The sequence below is a fragment of the Xiphias gladius genome, chromosome 10 (assembly GCF_016859285.1).
Source record: "Xiphias gladius isolate SHS-SW01 ecotype Sanya breed wild chromosome 10, ASM1685928v1, whole genome shotgun sequence".
Lineage (NCBI taxonomy): Eukaryota > Metazoa > Chordata > Actinopteri > Istiophoriformes > Xiphiidae > Xiphias > Xiphias gladius.
In genome coordinates, this window is record NC_053409.1 from 8575490 (window position 1) to 8593845 (window position 18356).

The following is an 18356-nucleotide window of genomic DNA, read 5'->3' on the forward strand; positions in this document are numbered from 1 at the left end:
TAAAAACCTAAAAAGCTGACATTTTTAAAGATATTAGGTTTGCTAAAGCAAATAGTAGGTAACACATCTTCCCTGTTAATGTACTGTACAATATCTTGCTGACTTAATCTGAAAGATTGTCATCGGTTGGGCTAAAGATCCCTTGTCAATCAAAACAGTGAATGGGACATCTTGTTTTTCTGTCAGTGAAGTTCACATCCTCACATAATGCAGTTTCAATTTTTTAAATCTTTCGTGCATGCATCCTACAGCTACTGAAAAGTTAACAATTCACCTGACACTTAATAGCGGTGTCATGTATTTTGCTGCTCATGCTGTTAAGACGCTGTACAACATCCCGCAGACCGCGCTGCTCCGAGGCCCCAGCTGACATCAACATGCTTCTTCTATCAGCCTCCCTCTGTGCCGTATTTACCTGTAGGCTGTCCCATGTGATCCTGCAGGAGCGGACTTTAATTTTGCTGCATTGTCCTTCAACAGTAAATTCCTGCACCAAATCCACCTCATTCCACTCCATCCTCAGAGCTGCTCAGAGACACAGCGGACCTTAATGGTTTCAGATAGAAAAATGTTGCCAGAGGCTTGAGGGAGAAAAGCTTAAAGGGGTGGGAAACGAGAGCGATCCTTATCACAACTTTCCCTCTCGTCTGCCTGGTGATGTGCTGTGATTTACAAGACCCCCCCCCTCCCGCCCCCCTCGCTCTCCGTCTCTCTCTTGCTCGGCCCACGCTCCCTCCCTCCCCCTCTTTCTCTTTCTCTCTCTCTCAGTTATTGGTGTGTTCTCGTATGACGTGTGAACAGAGTGGAAAGCCCACTAAAGTGACACTGAATTCAATTAGTCCAAACATGTAAACATATAAACTGGTACAAAAAGACAGAAAGTCATTAGCCCCATCCCCTTTTTATTTACAGTGCCTCGCTCTTTTCCTCTGTCCTTCCATCTTTCTATATCATCCTCTTTTCTATACCTCCTCCAGTCCCTTCTTACACCTCTAAATATCTGTTTTCCATATTTTTCTTCATGCTTTTATTTCTCTTTATCTTACGTCACCTTTTCTTCTTCTACACCTTTCAACATTTTTCTTAGTCCCCCTGTCTACATATCTGCATGCCTTCACCTCTCCTCTCAATCCTTGTCATTCCTCTGCAGCTGGCTTTTTGCTGCAGCGACCCCCCCACCCCCACACACACACACACCTCCATTTCTCTTTCTCCCACTTTCTCTCAGAAGGGAAGTCACTGCACCACAGCCTGATGGGGCACTAGCTGCTCTCAATCAACCTCTGCCTCCAGCTCCAGATGTGTTTTATGAGGAAGATGAGGATGATGATAATGTTGATGCCGGCAGATTAACAACCGTGGAACCGTGCGCAGCCATCTCAGGGCACACATTCCTGCCAGACGCGGCACACGCGTGCACTCGAAATGTACGTGCATGCATACACACAAGCCAACACAAACTAGAGTAACAGCTGACTCCTGCCGCGTCATATTTTCCTCTTCTCCCTTTCTCTGTCTTGCTCTCTGCAACACACACACACAGTGACATGTGACTTAACTGCTGCGTCACACATTTTCTCTTTCACTGAGTGAAACAGACACACATCTGTCTCACTCAGTAAAAGACACACACACACACACACACACACACACACACACACACACACACACACACACACACACACACACACACACACACACACACACACACACATCCAGTAATGACAGCAGACTGGAATTTTTGCTAGTCCTGCTGTTTTGGGTGCAGGCATCTGTGGACGTGAGTGGGCTGTGTGTATGTAGGACACTGACAACTTAAAATGTGGGAGTGTTTAACAGAGACTCATTATGTTTTTATAATTAAATATAACTTATTATTATTAATAGTAGTACTGAAAATGAATGAAATTTTCATTAACATTCGGCAGTTGTTAAAGGCTGAAAATGATATATTTGAACTACTCAAGTGTCCCTCAGTACCTTGGACTTGTAAATGGGCATTTACATCACCAAAGGACATTCAAATTCATTAAAGCTATTGAAACCCCTGGCTTTAAAACTATTTTGTGAAAGTGAGGAGCTTTCAAAGGGAAAAACCTGCAAATGATCAAAGTAAATGTTGAAAGCACATCAAAATCAACCTTGTGCTCCCTCCGGATCACTGGTTCCATGGTGACCGAGTGACATGTAAGTGATGATATATGATTTTGCACATTTTATTTACAGTATTACAGTGTCTAGATGTGCTGCACTCCTGTTTGGAAAACCTAGTCATTCACTTCAGCCAGATTAATAGAAAGTTACTTTTTGGCTCACAAGCTCATTCAAAGTACACTTCAAGGTTAGATGTAAACGTCATGTCTCTGATCACTAATCTAAAGGCTGAAAATCTGGACATGAACCATTTGAACCAACTAAACAAAAACATTTCCTTAGCTGAACTGATTCCAGGACAAAATTCAATTTCCTCAAATTGGAGGAACTGAATACAGAGAGTTTATAACAGTGCATGGTATTGGTAGAGCTCAGTGTTGCCATACTAGATGGAATCTCAGCCCACTTGAGCTGCTTTTATTTGACTGGGTGGGTAAAAATGCTTCTGGGCTGCTTGCAGTAGTTGGGACTACTTGCACCTGCTGGGTGGTTTTCACTGATAAAAAGTGTTAGGCTGCATTCCAGTGGATCAGCCCTCTCTCCCCTCCAATTATTATAGAGATTGACAGGGATGTCGTCGCTGTTTCCATTCTGCCACAACTTTAAGAAGTAGACGAGGAAGAACAAGAAGAAGAAGAGACGGACAGGCAGCTAGAGGCATGCAATAGAGGACTGGTGACTGCCAAAACCAAATGTCATTTCAGTTCATTACCACTAGGCTGAAAGGTTTTCTTTTATGCATTTCAAAAGTCATAGCACGTGAAAAGGCATTATAAAAGCTTCCATCTGTTCACAGATGTGAAGATATTTTAATGTGACGTTATCCAATAGACTTGGTGGAGATAGTAATTGTAATTTAGGGTTTGCCTAAACTATATAGCCTGCTAATAAAACAGAAGACCAGTGTTACAATAATCATATAAGCCCTTCATTCAATCAGTAATGTACGATAATTTCAGCACGACATAGCTTCATAATTCTTTCCATAACAGTGATATGGTATAGAGCTGTTTTGAAACTAGACTGATTATTCATTGTATGCTAACAATGTCGATAATGTATTATATAAGTAAGACCGTGGATTTGTCCTTAACGATCGATTCACATCTCTCCTGACATCTTGTTAGATAGCCACCATCGCCACTCATAGCCTCTTAGAAACTCTTTCTTACTGTCTTATACAAGTTATTTGTGGATTGGTTATTCTCAGGTTTTGTTTGATATGGTTTATGGTACAAAAAATATTTACCTGTAACCTATTTCCTTACTTGCTACGATGCATAGCGCGCCCTGTAACCAGCTTGATAAATGCTGGCACGTGGTTGGGCTGTCAAGTTGTCAACCTATCGATGCAGCTACTGTGAACCATGGCACACACCTGCGACTCATATATGTTAAAAACTCAGTTTTCGACGCTTTACAGTCTGGATTTTGAATGTACGTAGTTTTCCTTGAAATATGAAGATGCAATAGATTCAAAGCAGGTTCAAGGCTCGGATTGGACTATTCGATGTCAATCAAATCTGGCATCCCTGGTAGCGCTGCCTACATGCCTGTCAGTTGCAAACCCTCAATGCTGTCACTGTGGCATAAACAGACCATGGTACAGAGAAAACTCTCTTCACACAGTTTCTTCTGTATCTCGGCCTTCAGGATTCATATTTTCAGAATTTGGGAAATGTAAGGGTTTTCTCAGGATGAAGTCCTGGTGAGTACTTTTAATATGAAATGTAATTCCAGGGAAACCTGATTCCAAACTTCCACTGGTGTGAATTAATTGGTGTCAGTAAATTCACTTCAAGGCATTTTACTGAAATTGAACAGTAGAAAGTGATTGCTAATTATCAATCATAGAAGACAATTTCTTTGTAATTTTAACAACTATCTGATATCGCTGCTGTTCACTGGTCTTTGGGGCAGTTTTACATATGTTGTGATCTCAGCTATAATCTGAAGCACATGGGAATATTTGACCTTCTCAGTGTGTGAGTATTACGTTTCCCAGCCATGCATATGTTCTTAGAGTTATACACACACATAGTAGGCAAACACACACATATTGTTCTGATCATAGGTCCCCCAAGCAATGAAACCCATCCCCTTACCATCTGCTCTACGCCTCCAATAAAAATATTCCTCCTAATCTACAATAACAGCATTAAGACATTCCTGCAGCCCAAGCTGGACCAAAGAATAAAACTCTGTTATCAGAACCACTCAAGTGACCAACGTTCACACAGCAGGGTGGCCCACTGGTTACAGAGACCATCCTGTAACCGAGAGATCACAACTTTGAACCCCACCACAAGCAGCTTATCCATCAACAACCATGTGTCCCAACTGTGTCTTTGGGCAAAACAGTGAACGCTTCAAACAGAACTCAGGAATAACAACAGGATGACCAGCACTCACTTATGTCAAAGTTCTGACGCCATACAATACCAACCAATTTTAAAGAAAATGTAAAACGCCCCTTTAATACTAACATGCTCTGAGCATTATTTTCAAGTAGCCACCCCTTTATCAAACCATCACCAGGTCACATCTAGCAATTCAAGTCTGCTGACGTCCCTGAACCTTACTGAGGGAATTGTATTGATGACATACAGGGAAAATATTCATCTAAATCTACATCAACACAACCCCTGACATGTGTGTTTTGTCAAGCGCACACAGACACACAAAGACACACCTGACTTCTTAATATATCCCTCAGCAGTGCTCTCACACACAACTGGATGGGGTAGAGTTACACACAGTTGGCTAAACAGAGTGAATCATGCATGTGTGAGCATGTGTTAACTCAAAGTGTGTGACAGGCCTCGTGGTTGTTGGGAGGTTAGAGGGGAGGTTTGTAGGAAGCTGTGTTGGGGAGGAGAAGGACACTGTCTGCAAAACACCAGCATTGGGCAGTAAGATTTATTTGTTAGTAATATATTTCTTTAATTAGTAGCTGTTATTGTATCATAATGCTATGTCAAACTCTTCCATAAAATTACAACAAACATATTCACTTATCCAAACATTAACCTGCCACCACCTCACTTTTTTTTTTTTTTTCAAAATTAGAAGTTTTCTGCTTAGGATAAAGCCAGTTTAGATAGGAAGTCATAAAACATTGCAAGAAGTCAATAGTCATGCTAACACCTCTGTGAAGGTGTGTTCATGTCATGCGGTTTAAACTGTAATTATGAGCAGCCAAATGTGAAAAACCGTTCAAATCAGCCTACTGGTAACTCCGAGTCAGAAATATCAGGAATTTCTGATACTGTCGGTATCTCCCACTTGGGGAAAAGAACTACAGACATGTCAACAAACTGTTAGCAGAAAGGCTGCAAATACACCATCGCTGTCACTTACATTAAAATATAATCCAATATTAACACTAATTCAAATCGATTCAGCTTATTTTATAGGAGATAAAAAGTCTGTTTGTATCTGGTTTCATTTGGTAAAAAAACTTCTACAAATACTTACTACAACAAAAGTAGTTAATTTAGGCTGTTTAACTACAAGGTTAGCATCTGGGCTAACCACATAAAAATAATGCATGAACATTCCGATGTCGGAATAAAGGTTGTTTTTCCTGTTCTTCCCATTCCACGGACATTTTGTGAAACCAGCATTAGGTGCAAAAGTCCTTTGAGGAAAAATGCCAACATGTTGATCTTTAGCAGGTATAATATTTACCATGGTTGTCATCTTAGTTTAGCCTATCAGCATGCTAACATTTTCCAATTAGCACTAAACACAAAGTACAGCTGATGCTGAAAGGAATTTCATAGACAGGTCTCCCATTTGCCAGCAATTTAGTTGAAAACAATAAAATTACTTTTTAGATGTGAATTTGTGTGTGGCACTCATCCACACATTTTCAAAACTTTTTTTACTTCATGCTTCACCTTGATAGACACCTGTCAGCCATAGCTAGCTACATGGCACACGGCACTCCGAGATTACACAAAGTTAGCTCTACCAGCAGTGAGACATTAGCTATGAGTGGGTGTATGGTGCCAGACAGGCAGCACAGGTTAAGAGCATAGAAGGTTGCCTCACACAGGGAACGTTAGCATAAAAAAGTAACATTAGCATGTATGAACGTATGAGATTCCTGCTGTTTTACTTCACAAATTAAGAGCATGGGAGTCGCACTCATATTCTTCTGGATATCAGTAACGTTAGCATATAACTTCTTGCTGTTAACCATCATATATACCAGACACTAGATAAACAGTATTAAAATCCACCTGGGCTCTGACCAGATCACTAGATGCTAATAGCTAAATATTCACCATGAGCAAAAAGGGAAGTGTCCTGTTTGGGAAACAGAACATTGTCCAATACTTTCACGACTATAAGCTCTCAGTCATTCTGGTCCATTCTCTAGCACCTGGATTACTGTATGGAGTAACAACATTATTATTGATATGAGTGATGAATAACTAATCCAAATCTGCTGTACACTAAAGTAATAAATCTCCCTCTCCCTTTCATACATGTAAACAGACATCTGTCGACACTGTCACCTTTACATGCATCTGTGGGAAGAAACAACATCTGGTGTGTGTTTGTGTGCGTGAGTGCGTAGGTTGGAGCTTTTGGATATGATTATATAGGACCAAGAGTCACACCCTGACTAGGAGTCATGCATCCACATCCATAAGCAAGGCTGACACACACAGACAAAATAACAATGTCAAATCCAAACACACATGGCCAAAAGAAGCCACACCCGGCCTGTCCAGTTTTCACAAGATGTAAATCACACTGACCTAAACACTCACTGTGCTCTGATTTTGTGACGCAAGCACACACAAACACACACACACACACACACACACACACACACACACACACACACACACACACACACACACACACACACACACACACACAGAAACACATGGCCAAAAGTCCCACCCTGACACATAGACAAACTGTTTGTCAAGCAGTCAGCCAGTTTGTGAGGAGTTTAAGCAGACAAGAAAGTAACACACACACGCGCAGTCACTCACATTTCAAAGCCACCTTTACATTTTCTCTTATTTCCACATTTTCAGTTTTTCTATTATGTATGATGAGCTGATGTGTCAAGATGGCAAAAAAGTGTAAGGTGAGTAGAAAGTGCACAGCAAACACACACACACACACACACACTCTTTGTTGAGCCTGATGTAAACACCCTCACATGAACACACACACACACACACACACACACACACACACACACATACACTCACATAAGAGAAAAAGAAACATTTTCTCAGAACTCACCCCCCACGCTCTTCTCTTGCCTCAAACTCTTTGTTGTTGCTTTAAACCAAATGTAAAAGGTAGAGGACAAAAGAAAGACAGACTTCAAGACGACTGCGAGGGAGTGAGCGAGGTGAGAGGAAGAGGAGAAGAGGGAGGAGGAGCTGTGTGGCTAGCTAACAATCCTCTTAGCCCGGTTATGTCATGGGACCAAGCTAATCCTACCTTCACTGACTGACCGACACATGCACACACACACACACACACACACACACATGCACACTGGCTGACTAACCAGCAGAGTGACCAACACAGATACACATGGTTGGTGTGTGGCTAACCAAGGCCTAATCGACATGTACAAAGCGAACATCTAGCCTATGTTAAATACAATAGCTAACGTGGCTCAACATAACAGTTAGTGACAAATGAAAAAACTGCTAGAATGAGGTCAGCTGCTCTTTTTACTTTATGACTCATTACTTGGTGGGGAAGATAACAGGATAAAGCAAGCTAGCAAAACAGAAGAGTTAGCTAACGGTTTTTAGTCATGCTAATGACAAAAGGCTAATTCCCATTTTATCTGTTTTTCTGTCTGTCTGTCAACATATATACAATGATTATACTGTACGATTATTCACTACGTGTGTATGTGTGTGCGTTCATATGGTTCTTGCCGGTAGAGAGCTATAATCATCACTGTCACTAATCCGTGGACTAATCCACTAGACTACACATACAAACACACACACAAATAGATACACAAAAATGTGCAAAAGCATTGTACTGTGCGTGTGTGAACGCGCACAAATGAAAACATTTTTATTGTTGAATTTGTATTCACAAAGAAAATAGAATTAAATACACATGGTTCATTGGATTGGACTTAATTTTACTGGCTCTTTGCTGAGCAGTCTCTAAAACTGTAACACTCTTATGTTGGAAGTGTACTAAATATCACAACCAGCAGCTTACAAATATATTAAGCTAGGATATTACATTCTACTAGTTAACACATCTCAAGGTTTAAACAAAGGGATGGATCAATATGGGAATCTGAAAGTCTTTTCTCATGTTCAAAAATGTACATTTGGCACATTTTTAAATGTATTGTACAATATACACAATAGATACATTGACTGTATAAAGTACATACATTGTACATACTGTATTTACAATAGGTGAGTGGAATCTGCAATATCTTTTCAAGTAAAGGCCTTTACCAAAGACCATAAAAGTATATTGTAGGTGCTGGAGACAAACTGAAGCTCTCCACAAAATCATTACTTGTTGCAATGCAAAAAAGCTTTGCACAATGCACAATACGTCCTGGGTGTGACAGGTTGAGCCAACTGGAGATGCATTTCCTGCTCTTTCAGCCCAGCCTGGCTACTGTGTGTGTGTGTGTGTGTGTGTGTGTGTGTGTGTGTGTGTGTGTGTGTGTGTGTGTGTGTGTGTGTGTGTGTGTGTGTGTGTGTGTGTGTGTGTGTGTGTGTGTGTGCGTGCGTGTGTGTGTGGGTGTCCACCTACCCTGTCATTAGCGCTGTCTGCTGCTTCTGAGGTCCAGCTCTGCTCCAAAGGCTGCTGACTTCCTGCATATAAATGAACAATGAAAAGAAATCTGAGCAGAGATACTGAAGAATAACCTTAAAATGGACCTGGGTGAGTTGAGCCTTGTGTGACGGACAGAGAGGGGCGGAGGGAGGGAGAGAGACAGAGAGGGACAGAAAGGGCCTTGGCCTTAATTAACCATTCAACCGTGCGTGTGCCTTATCACAAAGATAAATGGACAGGAGACATTGGCCTTAGGGTGTTAAAATTTGCTTTCCATTACACTGCATGTAAATCATAGATCCATGATTCCATCAATATTTCTAATGTACTGCAAATATGTTGATGTGTTTTTTCATGAATTTATATGTTTTGATATTTTTCGTTACAATCATGCTCTAGTTTCATTATTCCACTATGTATTCTGGTGTTGAAAGTGATTAGTTGGTTATTATGGTTATGTGTCCTTGTTAGCACTGCCTCTGTTTAAATTCAGTCTTTCTTATACCTACCACTAAAGCATGTAGAGCATGTTGTGGGCAACCTACCTGCTATAACAACACAGAAATACAGTAGATAAAGTGTTGCATTGCAGTAATGCTGATTCTGCACAAGCTGTAAAATGTAAAATGTGTTTATTTGCTTTTTCCTTTTTTGGGTGTGATAGATAAACTCTGATGAAAATAAAAAGGTGGAATTCCTCCTTTCCTCTCACCTATACGTAGTTCTATCTTTCTCTGAGAGTGTGTAATCTATAAATAGCATCTTTCGTTTTTAAAGCTACTAAGACACTGAACCAGACAGGTTCAATCTGGGCTAATCCCAGGAAGCTCCGAGTTTCACCTCCAGTCAATGGAGTACTTACAGAGGTACTTTACATTCACTGGAGTAGTTAAAATGGTATCTTACAATCAACATGGTACTGAAAACAGTATTTACATTCAACTGACTCTAGGACAGTTAAAGTAGTATGTTAATTTTCAAGAGCCATTTGTGGACACAGAGAGAAATACATCATCATCAGGTGTCGGGAACTTATATTCACTTATGAACAGATTAACTGCCTCTGCTCCATCCCAGTGAGAACAGCTTTCTCACCACTACAGGGCTGATTATTTGATAATGTAGACAAGCAGGGTAAGCTCCTAAGAAGAGGGTGATGTCCTTGTGTGGGACGCACAAACTCGCCACAGGCACCTTCAATTAGTCGCAGAGGGCAGATGATGGTGAATTAGCCTGGGATGAGGTAATACATCAGGGTAATGTGCTGCTCTGGTCTTTGGAGGGCTAGTTTAAGAGGCTGTTTAATGATATTAGGTGAGGAGCCAAACACAAATTGGCAGCAAACAGAAGGGACAGTTTTGGCCCCTGCAGGAGGGCCTCAAACCAGTCAAAGCCAGTCCCTCGTCAATTTGCATGTATGTTGTATGGCAATCGCCCACATCAAAACAAAGGCTGGGTTACATATTGGTGCTGGAAACAGGTGGGACAAAGGGGAAACCAGGCTCTTCTCCCCACAGCAGGCGTCCAAATGCACTGCTGCGCTGTTTATCTTAGTCTTGATCTTGCCCTGCTGCTCTTAAACCTATTACAGAGCTGCTGGCACAACAAACTGTGACTGGATGGAAGACGACAGGGACAGAAAACCTCTTCACTGTTGACAGAATATTTGATAGGAATGAGAAGAGGCGTAGAATAAATACGGTATTGATAAAGTTTTAGATACCGATACTATAATAAGCAATCAAAACACACACATGGGAAAACCTTAATGGGCTCTATGACCCAGTCAAGTTAAAAAAAAAAAACCTGACTAATAAGTGTCACGTTTTTTCATTATTCTGAATACACTTCACTGTTCACACTTCACTGCTGACAAGCATATGATAATAATGAGATTCAAATAAATGATAATGATGCTTTTAATGAATGAAGGGTAAAAAGGGCACACACCAGCAGGTGGTGAGGTTGTCCTTTCCCTGCGGGGAGCGCACACAGACACAAAAACACACCAGTGCTACAGTACAGCACAGCACCAGCCCTGCTGTCGTATGCTTTGGGTGCTAACACGCACAAATATTACACAGTCATTCATTCCCTTCCTTTTTTGCTGATCAAGTTTAAGTTAAGGGAAAAGAAAGTCATTCAGCATGGGTGGATGTGCTTAGGATCACTGTTTAACAATGAATCAGCCGTGAACCGATTTCACCAATGTATTTGCTAATGCACTGAGCAATTCCAACAGCTATTTTGGCAGAATATCATCTGACATTTCTATAGCAGACCAAACATCTCTCTGTCCTTGTCTCTGGCCCCCTCTCCTTCAGCATTGCCCCGTCCATGTTACGTAACTCTAATCGTCTTATCAAGCTAATTACTGACAGAACCCCTGATCTCACCTCTCCACCTCACACACACACACACCACGGTCTGTGAGTTTGTGTGTTATCCACATATGAGTGAATGTTGCTCAATGCTGGAAAAAATAGGAAATCCGTCTGAAAGTTGTTCCTGCCTGTCAGCAATTAGACTCATATAAGCAATTTGGGTGGGCTCAACATGTACTGTGGGTGTGTGTGTGTGTGCGTGTGTTTGTTTTGCTGTACCTTGTGCCCAGGAGGGGCAGTGTCTGAGATAGAAGCTGACCTCAGGCCTCCTGGCCCCCCACTGCTGAAGGAGATCCAACAATAACAACTCCTGAGGGAGAACTCGCTCTGAGGAGAGAGACAGAGGGGGAGAAAATGTCAGCAGAGCAACTGCAGACTGTGCCTTATTGTGATTTTTCCAGAGAAGCCAGGAAGAGATCTTTCATAAATAAGATCATTATTTACATTCAATTAACATTTTTCTTCCCAATTTCTTTTCTGCCAGTTCATGCTGGCTAAAATAGCATTTTCTGGTGAAACACTTCTTAAAAGTCTTATGGCTGAGTTTGTTTTTATATAATGGTCTCTAAATTATTTTTGAACTACTTTCAATGGTTATAGTTTTACATTTTTGTGATTCTACCCCTTTTCAGTTCATTAATCTCTTTAATCCCACATCCTGCTGATGGGTCGGTCATTACAAAGTAATGCTGTGCAGCCAAACATTGTCCAAAACCACAGAACTTTATTTAGTATTTCAGCAAAAGGTCTTAAAGTTTTCCCAAGATACCAAATATACCGGATTAACTTTTAGGGACATGTGTATAGAATGATACACAAGACATATAAAATATTTCCATTTAATGGTGTGATGCAGCCTTAAAAAACCATGCAGCCTTGAGTTTGAATATTTCATCTTGTGTAAACAACATACAGCATATAAAATACAATCAGAAAGTGAGACATTAGAAGATTTTTACAATCTTAAAGGGAACTGAAAGAAAACGTGATGTTAAAGTGAGCAAGTTAAACACTTGAAATTTGGCTTCTAATTTTACATACCCCATGATCCAAATGTAAAATAAAGTTAACCCCACTGCCAAAAAATGATGACGAGGTTGGAAACTTGTTATAACTTTCAAATAATTGCCACTGGATTTAACACTAAAAATAACCCTAGAAAACAACTTAATTTAAGTTTTAAATGGTGTAATGGCTGTAAAAAATATGTATTTTTATAATTAATTCTTTTTAACCTATAATATATGTGTGAATATTCACACATTTGTGTGATTAAAGCAGCAAAATTAAAAAGGAAGAAGGTCAGGGCATACTAGCGTCTTCAAAACCCAACAACAGTATACTAAGAGCAAAATACGTCAATCCATTAAGGCTAATAATACACACACGCAGACAATGGCTTTGTGGTCTCACACGCACACACCATTTGTGAGGCAGCAACACAGAAAACACAGTTTGAGAAAACACAGTTTATACCACCATTTATTATGCGCTGTTTTACAGTATCACCCTCTGAGACACAATATAGTATTAGACCTATTTATAGCCTGTCTGACTGCTCAGTCACACCAGACTGCCACACGAACACACTGTGTTGTTATGCGGATCAACTCCACAACAGCTATGACTGAATGAATGTAGGCCACGCTTTAATGGACACAGCAGCTCTCAACATCTGCTTGTGATGAAGTGGTCTATTCAAGTTTTACAATGGCACCCAGTGTACAGGAGGCACTTAGCACTCTGTTGATTTCATGGGATGTAGCAATGATAAAGGTCTGACTTTGTGTACAATTAGCTTCAAAACAAAAGATTTAGGCCAGAGTCGCACTGTGATTATCCTTTCATATAATGCCAGATTATAATCACGTAAATACTCTAAAGCTCAAAAGACAGCCTGTCAATAGTAATCATATGAGTACTGGACAATGCTGAATTATGTGCAGGCATGTGTGTATACAGATACAGTTCTGCCTGCAATGAAAAGAAAATGGAAGAAAAAGCACATGAATAACTGAGTTTGGTGGGTTTATGCTCCACATCAATGGTCAACAGACTACAAATGAGGGACATGTGGCAATATTTGAACAGAATCACAAAAATCAATTTTGCAATCAGTCTAATTTTTCTAACGATCCCATAACAGTCTGTTGGTTGTTGGCTGTATAGACAGTCTGACATGCTTTGTTGATGCTTCAGATGAGCTCAAGTCACACAGAAATCTGCTGCAACAAGGTGAATTCTGATCTTAAATTTATAGATTTAATTAATTTTTTATCTGTGTAAATGGTGACTTTCTGTATTGGCCTCTGGCTGATGATTTTTTTCTTTACCTGGTTTAATACCCCTGAAATGTCTTGGCTTTTATGATCTCTAACTTGTTTCTGTTGATGTTTTACTAATCCTATTCAATGTATGTGATATAAATTCAGTTCTTAAAGCTGTGCTAATCAAAATTTTTCTATAGACATTGGTTCGAATGTTGTGAAAGGGGATTTTTCGTAGTAATGAAAACACAGAGAATCATCACCTGACTCTGCAGTTTCCCTCAGATCTATGGAGCGTTTTAGCGTCTTCAAGCTCATTGTTTTGGTTTTACGACCCACAACTTTGCTGTCATGGTTTAGTCTCACAGTTCTCATCAACCTACCTTTCAGAGGTAGGCAGCTGTTTTCAGTGAAAAAAAACTAGCTGCTGAACATTATGGAGCATTTAACAGCTAAAAAGCCAGATAATTCCTTGGGTTGAAAGTCAGTATTGGACTTTGGATTTGTTGGGTGCCTAGAAACACAATTTCAAATGAAAGCTAAAGGTTCTACTTGTCTGCTGGATGTGTAAATTAACAATTGCTTGCTAATACCTTCACTATATCAACTTTATGGCTTCTGTGAAATTGATACGTTGTTTTTACAACTCGTTCAGCAGTACGAATCAATATTTTTTCTCCATCATGGATCGATCAACAGACGGACTCACCATGCCCGTTCCATACTTCAGCTAAGTGACATTCCCCCTCGCCGGCCTCTTTGCAGTATTCAACCACATCAATCACTCTGGTTGCTGGAGTAACTGGGACCTCAGTTAGCATCTGCTGGGTGTCATTGAGGTAAACTGTCAGGATCACCTGGAACCATAGAAACAAAAAGGTTACATGCCATAAAATGTACTACCGTTTACCACCTTACCATTTGGACACATTTTTCACTGATTACTGACTGACATCAGACATGACTAATAACTAATTAACTTAGGTAACTACTTGTTAACCAATCATTGAACACGGTGTCAATGAAAACTATTGGTAAATTACTCAGTCCCTTTCCTGCCTCAGCAATAAGAAGCAACCTGTCTGATCAGAGAGTGATCACATTCATATAAAAAACCAGACAATTCAGGTGAAAGAACAAAGCCGATGAGGACTGGATCAAACAAATCCCCTCTGCACACAGCTGATGATACATCCAGATACATTTACAAATAGTGTGAATGCAGAGAACCTTATAATCTAATCAGACACAGGCACATTTAAATCCACAAGGTTTAAGGCAACTTGTCCTGGATAACAACATAGAAACTTGAGCTGATGTGAATTTAATCTAATTAAATCTTAAAGCTTTCACAACATGAAGACGGCTGTTGAAAGCTGAGACAGACATTGTTCAACAGCTACTGATAACAGGAGCTTGTAACAAGATACAGCCATCCATCTGACTAAACGACACATTGATCAAAACTTTAATTACCTATCAATAACTGCTTATATACAGACAGACACAAACAAACAATTCCCTCTAGGATCAGAACAAAGGTTTAACCTAATCAAAATTTAATAAAATCAAATTTTCTCTCGATATTTAGTCCTTGTATAAAAGGTTCTGAAATCCAATTTATCCAACTCTTTAATTAGCTTTGTCTAGACTAATAACGAAAAGTACAGTATAATATTGCCAATATTATCACTGTATATCTTTGGATATATTTGGAAAAGCAATATATGATTCTAATGTATCAACTTGAAATCATTTTGTTATTAAATCCTCCAAATTCTGCAGCCAAAAGATTAAAATAGCAATCAGAAAGAGGACATCCTGTGTTACCACTAGTGATGTCATTGGCAATGTCACTGGTGATGTCATTTCAGATACTCAGTCAGCAGTTGAAAATTTAGGGTAATCTGGGATAGGAACACACACACACACACACACACACAGACAAAGATACACTTTTAATCTCAATGTCGCTTTCTCTTTCTCTCTCTCTCTCACACACACACATTACATTACATTGTACACTGGCCACATACTCCGGGATGCACACACACACACACTCAAAATATATACTGTCCACTAATCCACAGTATTCTATACACCTGTCCCAGATCATGTGAAGTAATCTCTAGTTGCATGCAGACAGACTGAGCAGGGACACATTCTCTAAAGCTTGGATTAGACACACACAAACGCGCACATCCAAACCCCTAAAACCCTGCAAACACAGTAGGGGTTTTGCTAAATACACAGCGTTTAAAGTACAGTAATTGTGACCACACAAGGGCAGTAGTGTTTCTGTTTCACATGGTCGAAAACATCATTTGTTACACTAGGGGACGGTTGGCAGAGATGAAAAGACATTTGATATAATCAAATCACTGAGAGTGGTTTTCTCATTTGAGGCAGACACCCACAAAATACTCCTAATTCCCTGAAGACACTAGCCAAAATATCCGCTCTAGATGCAGCAGACACACACACTGTCGTGCAGCACTGCAGCCACTGAACACTGCCTTTATGCTCTCAAACGTGTACAAAACTTTATTGTCCATTTTACTGCCTGATAGTAAGAAGCTAACAGATGCATTATATCGTACAGCCCTGCTACCAAACTATCTAGACACAAGACTAATCAGATTTAGATATTGTGAAATTTCAGTTATCGTGCAGGTGGCATGAAGAAAATATGTGTTTACAAATCCAATCTGCTGTTTGCTGTGGACCTCCAACACAGCCTGCACAAGACAGGCTAGATTACTTGAAATTCCTCTATCGGTAGACCAGACTACATATGTCAAAGGTAGGCCAGTAAACCTAATATTGCTGCAAAATTATTATAATGTAGTTTGATGGCTTCTGTAAAATTCTACTATTACCAGCAAACAGGTTTTCCATTGTGTCTGTAGAACTATGATGAGATTAAATTTGTCCACATCTCTTTCTATATCTATATAGCCATAATGGTTCTTAAGAAAATACATGAAATATATGGTACGGAAACAATGTTGGTCTAATTGGGAATTATAGACAATCTGAAAAACCTTAAATGGATGAATTTAAAGTAAACAAATAGAAAATAAAGTCAGCAATAGACGAAGTACGCGAGTCTGAACATTGTAAATTCAAACATATTGAACTCACAGTCATGACAACTGTATTCTGTCTATCAGCACACAGGACTCAAAATATAACACACACACACACACACACACACACACACACACACACACACACACACACACACACACACACACACACACACACACACACACACACACAGGCAGGCAGGCAGGCAGGCAGGCAGATTGAGCTGTGGTTCCTAAAATGCCTCTGGTGCTGAATGGAGTGACTCTGGCTATTTTGGGCATAAGAGAAGGAGGACAAGATAGTCAGATAGTCAGAGAGGAGAGTGAGACTGTGAGCGGCGTGACAGACGGCCCAGCCTTCTCTGTGAGTCTGACGATGCAGCAGAAAACTGTGCTCTTTTTATGAGTTACTCCAGGGCATTTCAACACAATGTGTTCATTTTAGGCGGAGTGGCACAGTGGTTGGTGCACATCCTCTGATCTAAAACCCCAACCTGGCTCCATTTGCCGCGGGCCCGATCCTGAAGTACAGTAAACTCCCCTGAAATCGGGGCTTTCCTAACTTACAGTGCCTGTCTCTGCAATGTTGATTTGGCTAACCGTGTCAGTACCACACTACACTCATGCAAGTACCAGTACTTCAGTGAAACGCACATTTCACGCGGTTTGACTTCTTTTTCTTTGACTTCTAACTCAGCTGCATAAGACTGACTGTGGAGAATATGTACAAGTATCTGAGGCAAAATAAGTTGAAGCTGCGCCGTCTCTCACTCACCGATGGTTCGGTTTTCCCGCTTCTGAGCTCCTTCCTCGGTCTCCTGCATTTACACGGTTTGAGGTTTTTAGACAGAAATACCAGTCGCTCAAAAACCCGCCTGAAGAAACGCCTCATTGGAAAACCATCGAGCAAAAACACACACAGCAGAGTGTGTGTGTACGTGTGCGTGCATGTGTGTATTTGACAAAAAAGAGATACACGAAGATAATTAGAGAGAGTGGCCTCTTTGCAGGTGGGAGTGTATCTGAAATGTGTGAATGTCGACGTGTGTGTGTGTGTGTGTGTGTGTGGGATGTGTGCGTGTGTGTGCCAGGGCAGGAAATACAAATAGAAGAGTGTGTGTCAGTTAGGGAGGAGGGGAAGGAGGGAGTCGGCTTTCAGTAAATATGAGGAGAGGGAGAGAGAGGGTGAGGAGGAGAGGATGATGGGAGATAAAACAGAGAATCTGGACAGTTTCCATGCCTGTTAGAGGGAGTAGACTACGCGACTGATCTGATATTGGTTTTTATAACAAATCTGATACGGTCCGGTCAACACTGCCCACCTCTGATAAGATGATGGCGCTTCGGTTTTTATTGTTAGAGTGATTAACGAAGGTGTGACCAGAAAAATCAAACGGAATCCGGTGGCAGGATTTTACCCGTCAGCTTCCAGGGTGTGAATGTAATCATTTATTTAGAGGCTTCATGCATCCCAAGCAGTTTCACTTCCATGATACAGTTGGAGGGAGTAACCCTGTTTCAGGCCGTCGACCAATGGAAGACTCGAGTTTGTCCTGATGGTGTTTCTCTTCCTAAGAAGGTGACACTCTGTGAACAACCCCTCAAATACTTTCATTTGGATTCATTTTCAGTGGGAGCACCTTCAGTTCAAACGT

The 18356-nt window shown here is 40.5% G+C and overlaps 1 protein-coding gene across 4 annotated transcripts in view; it reads right to left on the reverse strand.

The window, feature by feature from the left end:
• The window catches only part of LOC120795382 (apoptosis-stimulating of p53 protein 1-like), a 48020-nt gene that overhangs the window by 22126 nt on the left and 7538 nt on the right, over positions 1 to 18356 (reverse strand). For 2 of the 4 annotated variants that reach the window (XM_040137286.1, XM_040137284.1), the window contains exons 1-4: positions 17477 to 17759; positions 14322 to 14469; positions 11565 to 11672; positions 8938 to 8999 (exon numbers count right to left, since the gene is read on the reverse strand). In XM_040137286.1, coding sequence (XP_039993220.1) covers positions 8938 to 8999; positions 11565 to 11672; positions 14322 to 14469; positions 17477 to 17593 — 435 coding nt within the window. In that variant the 5' untranslated portion in view covers positions 17594 to 17759. Of the gene's footprint in view, positions 1 to 7428; positions 7520 to 8937; positions 9000 to 11564; positions 11673 to 14321; positions 14470 to 17476; positions 17760 to 18356 lie in introns of those variants that run through there. The other 2 variants (XM_040137285.1, XM_040137287.1) reach the window with 2 other exon arrangements.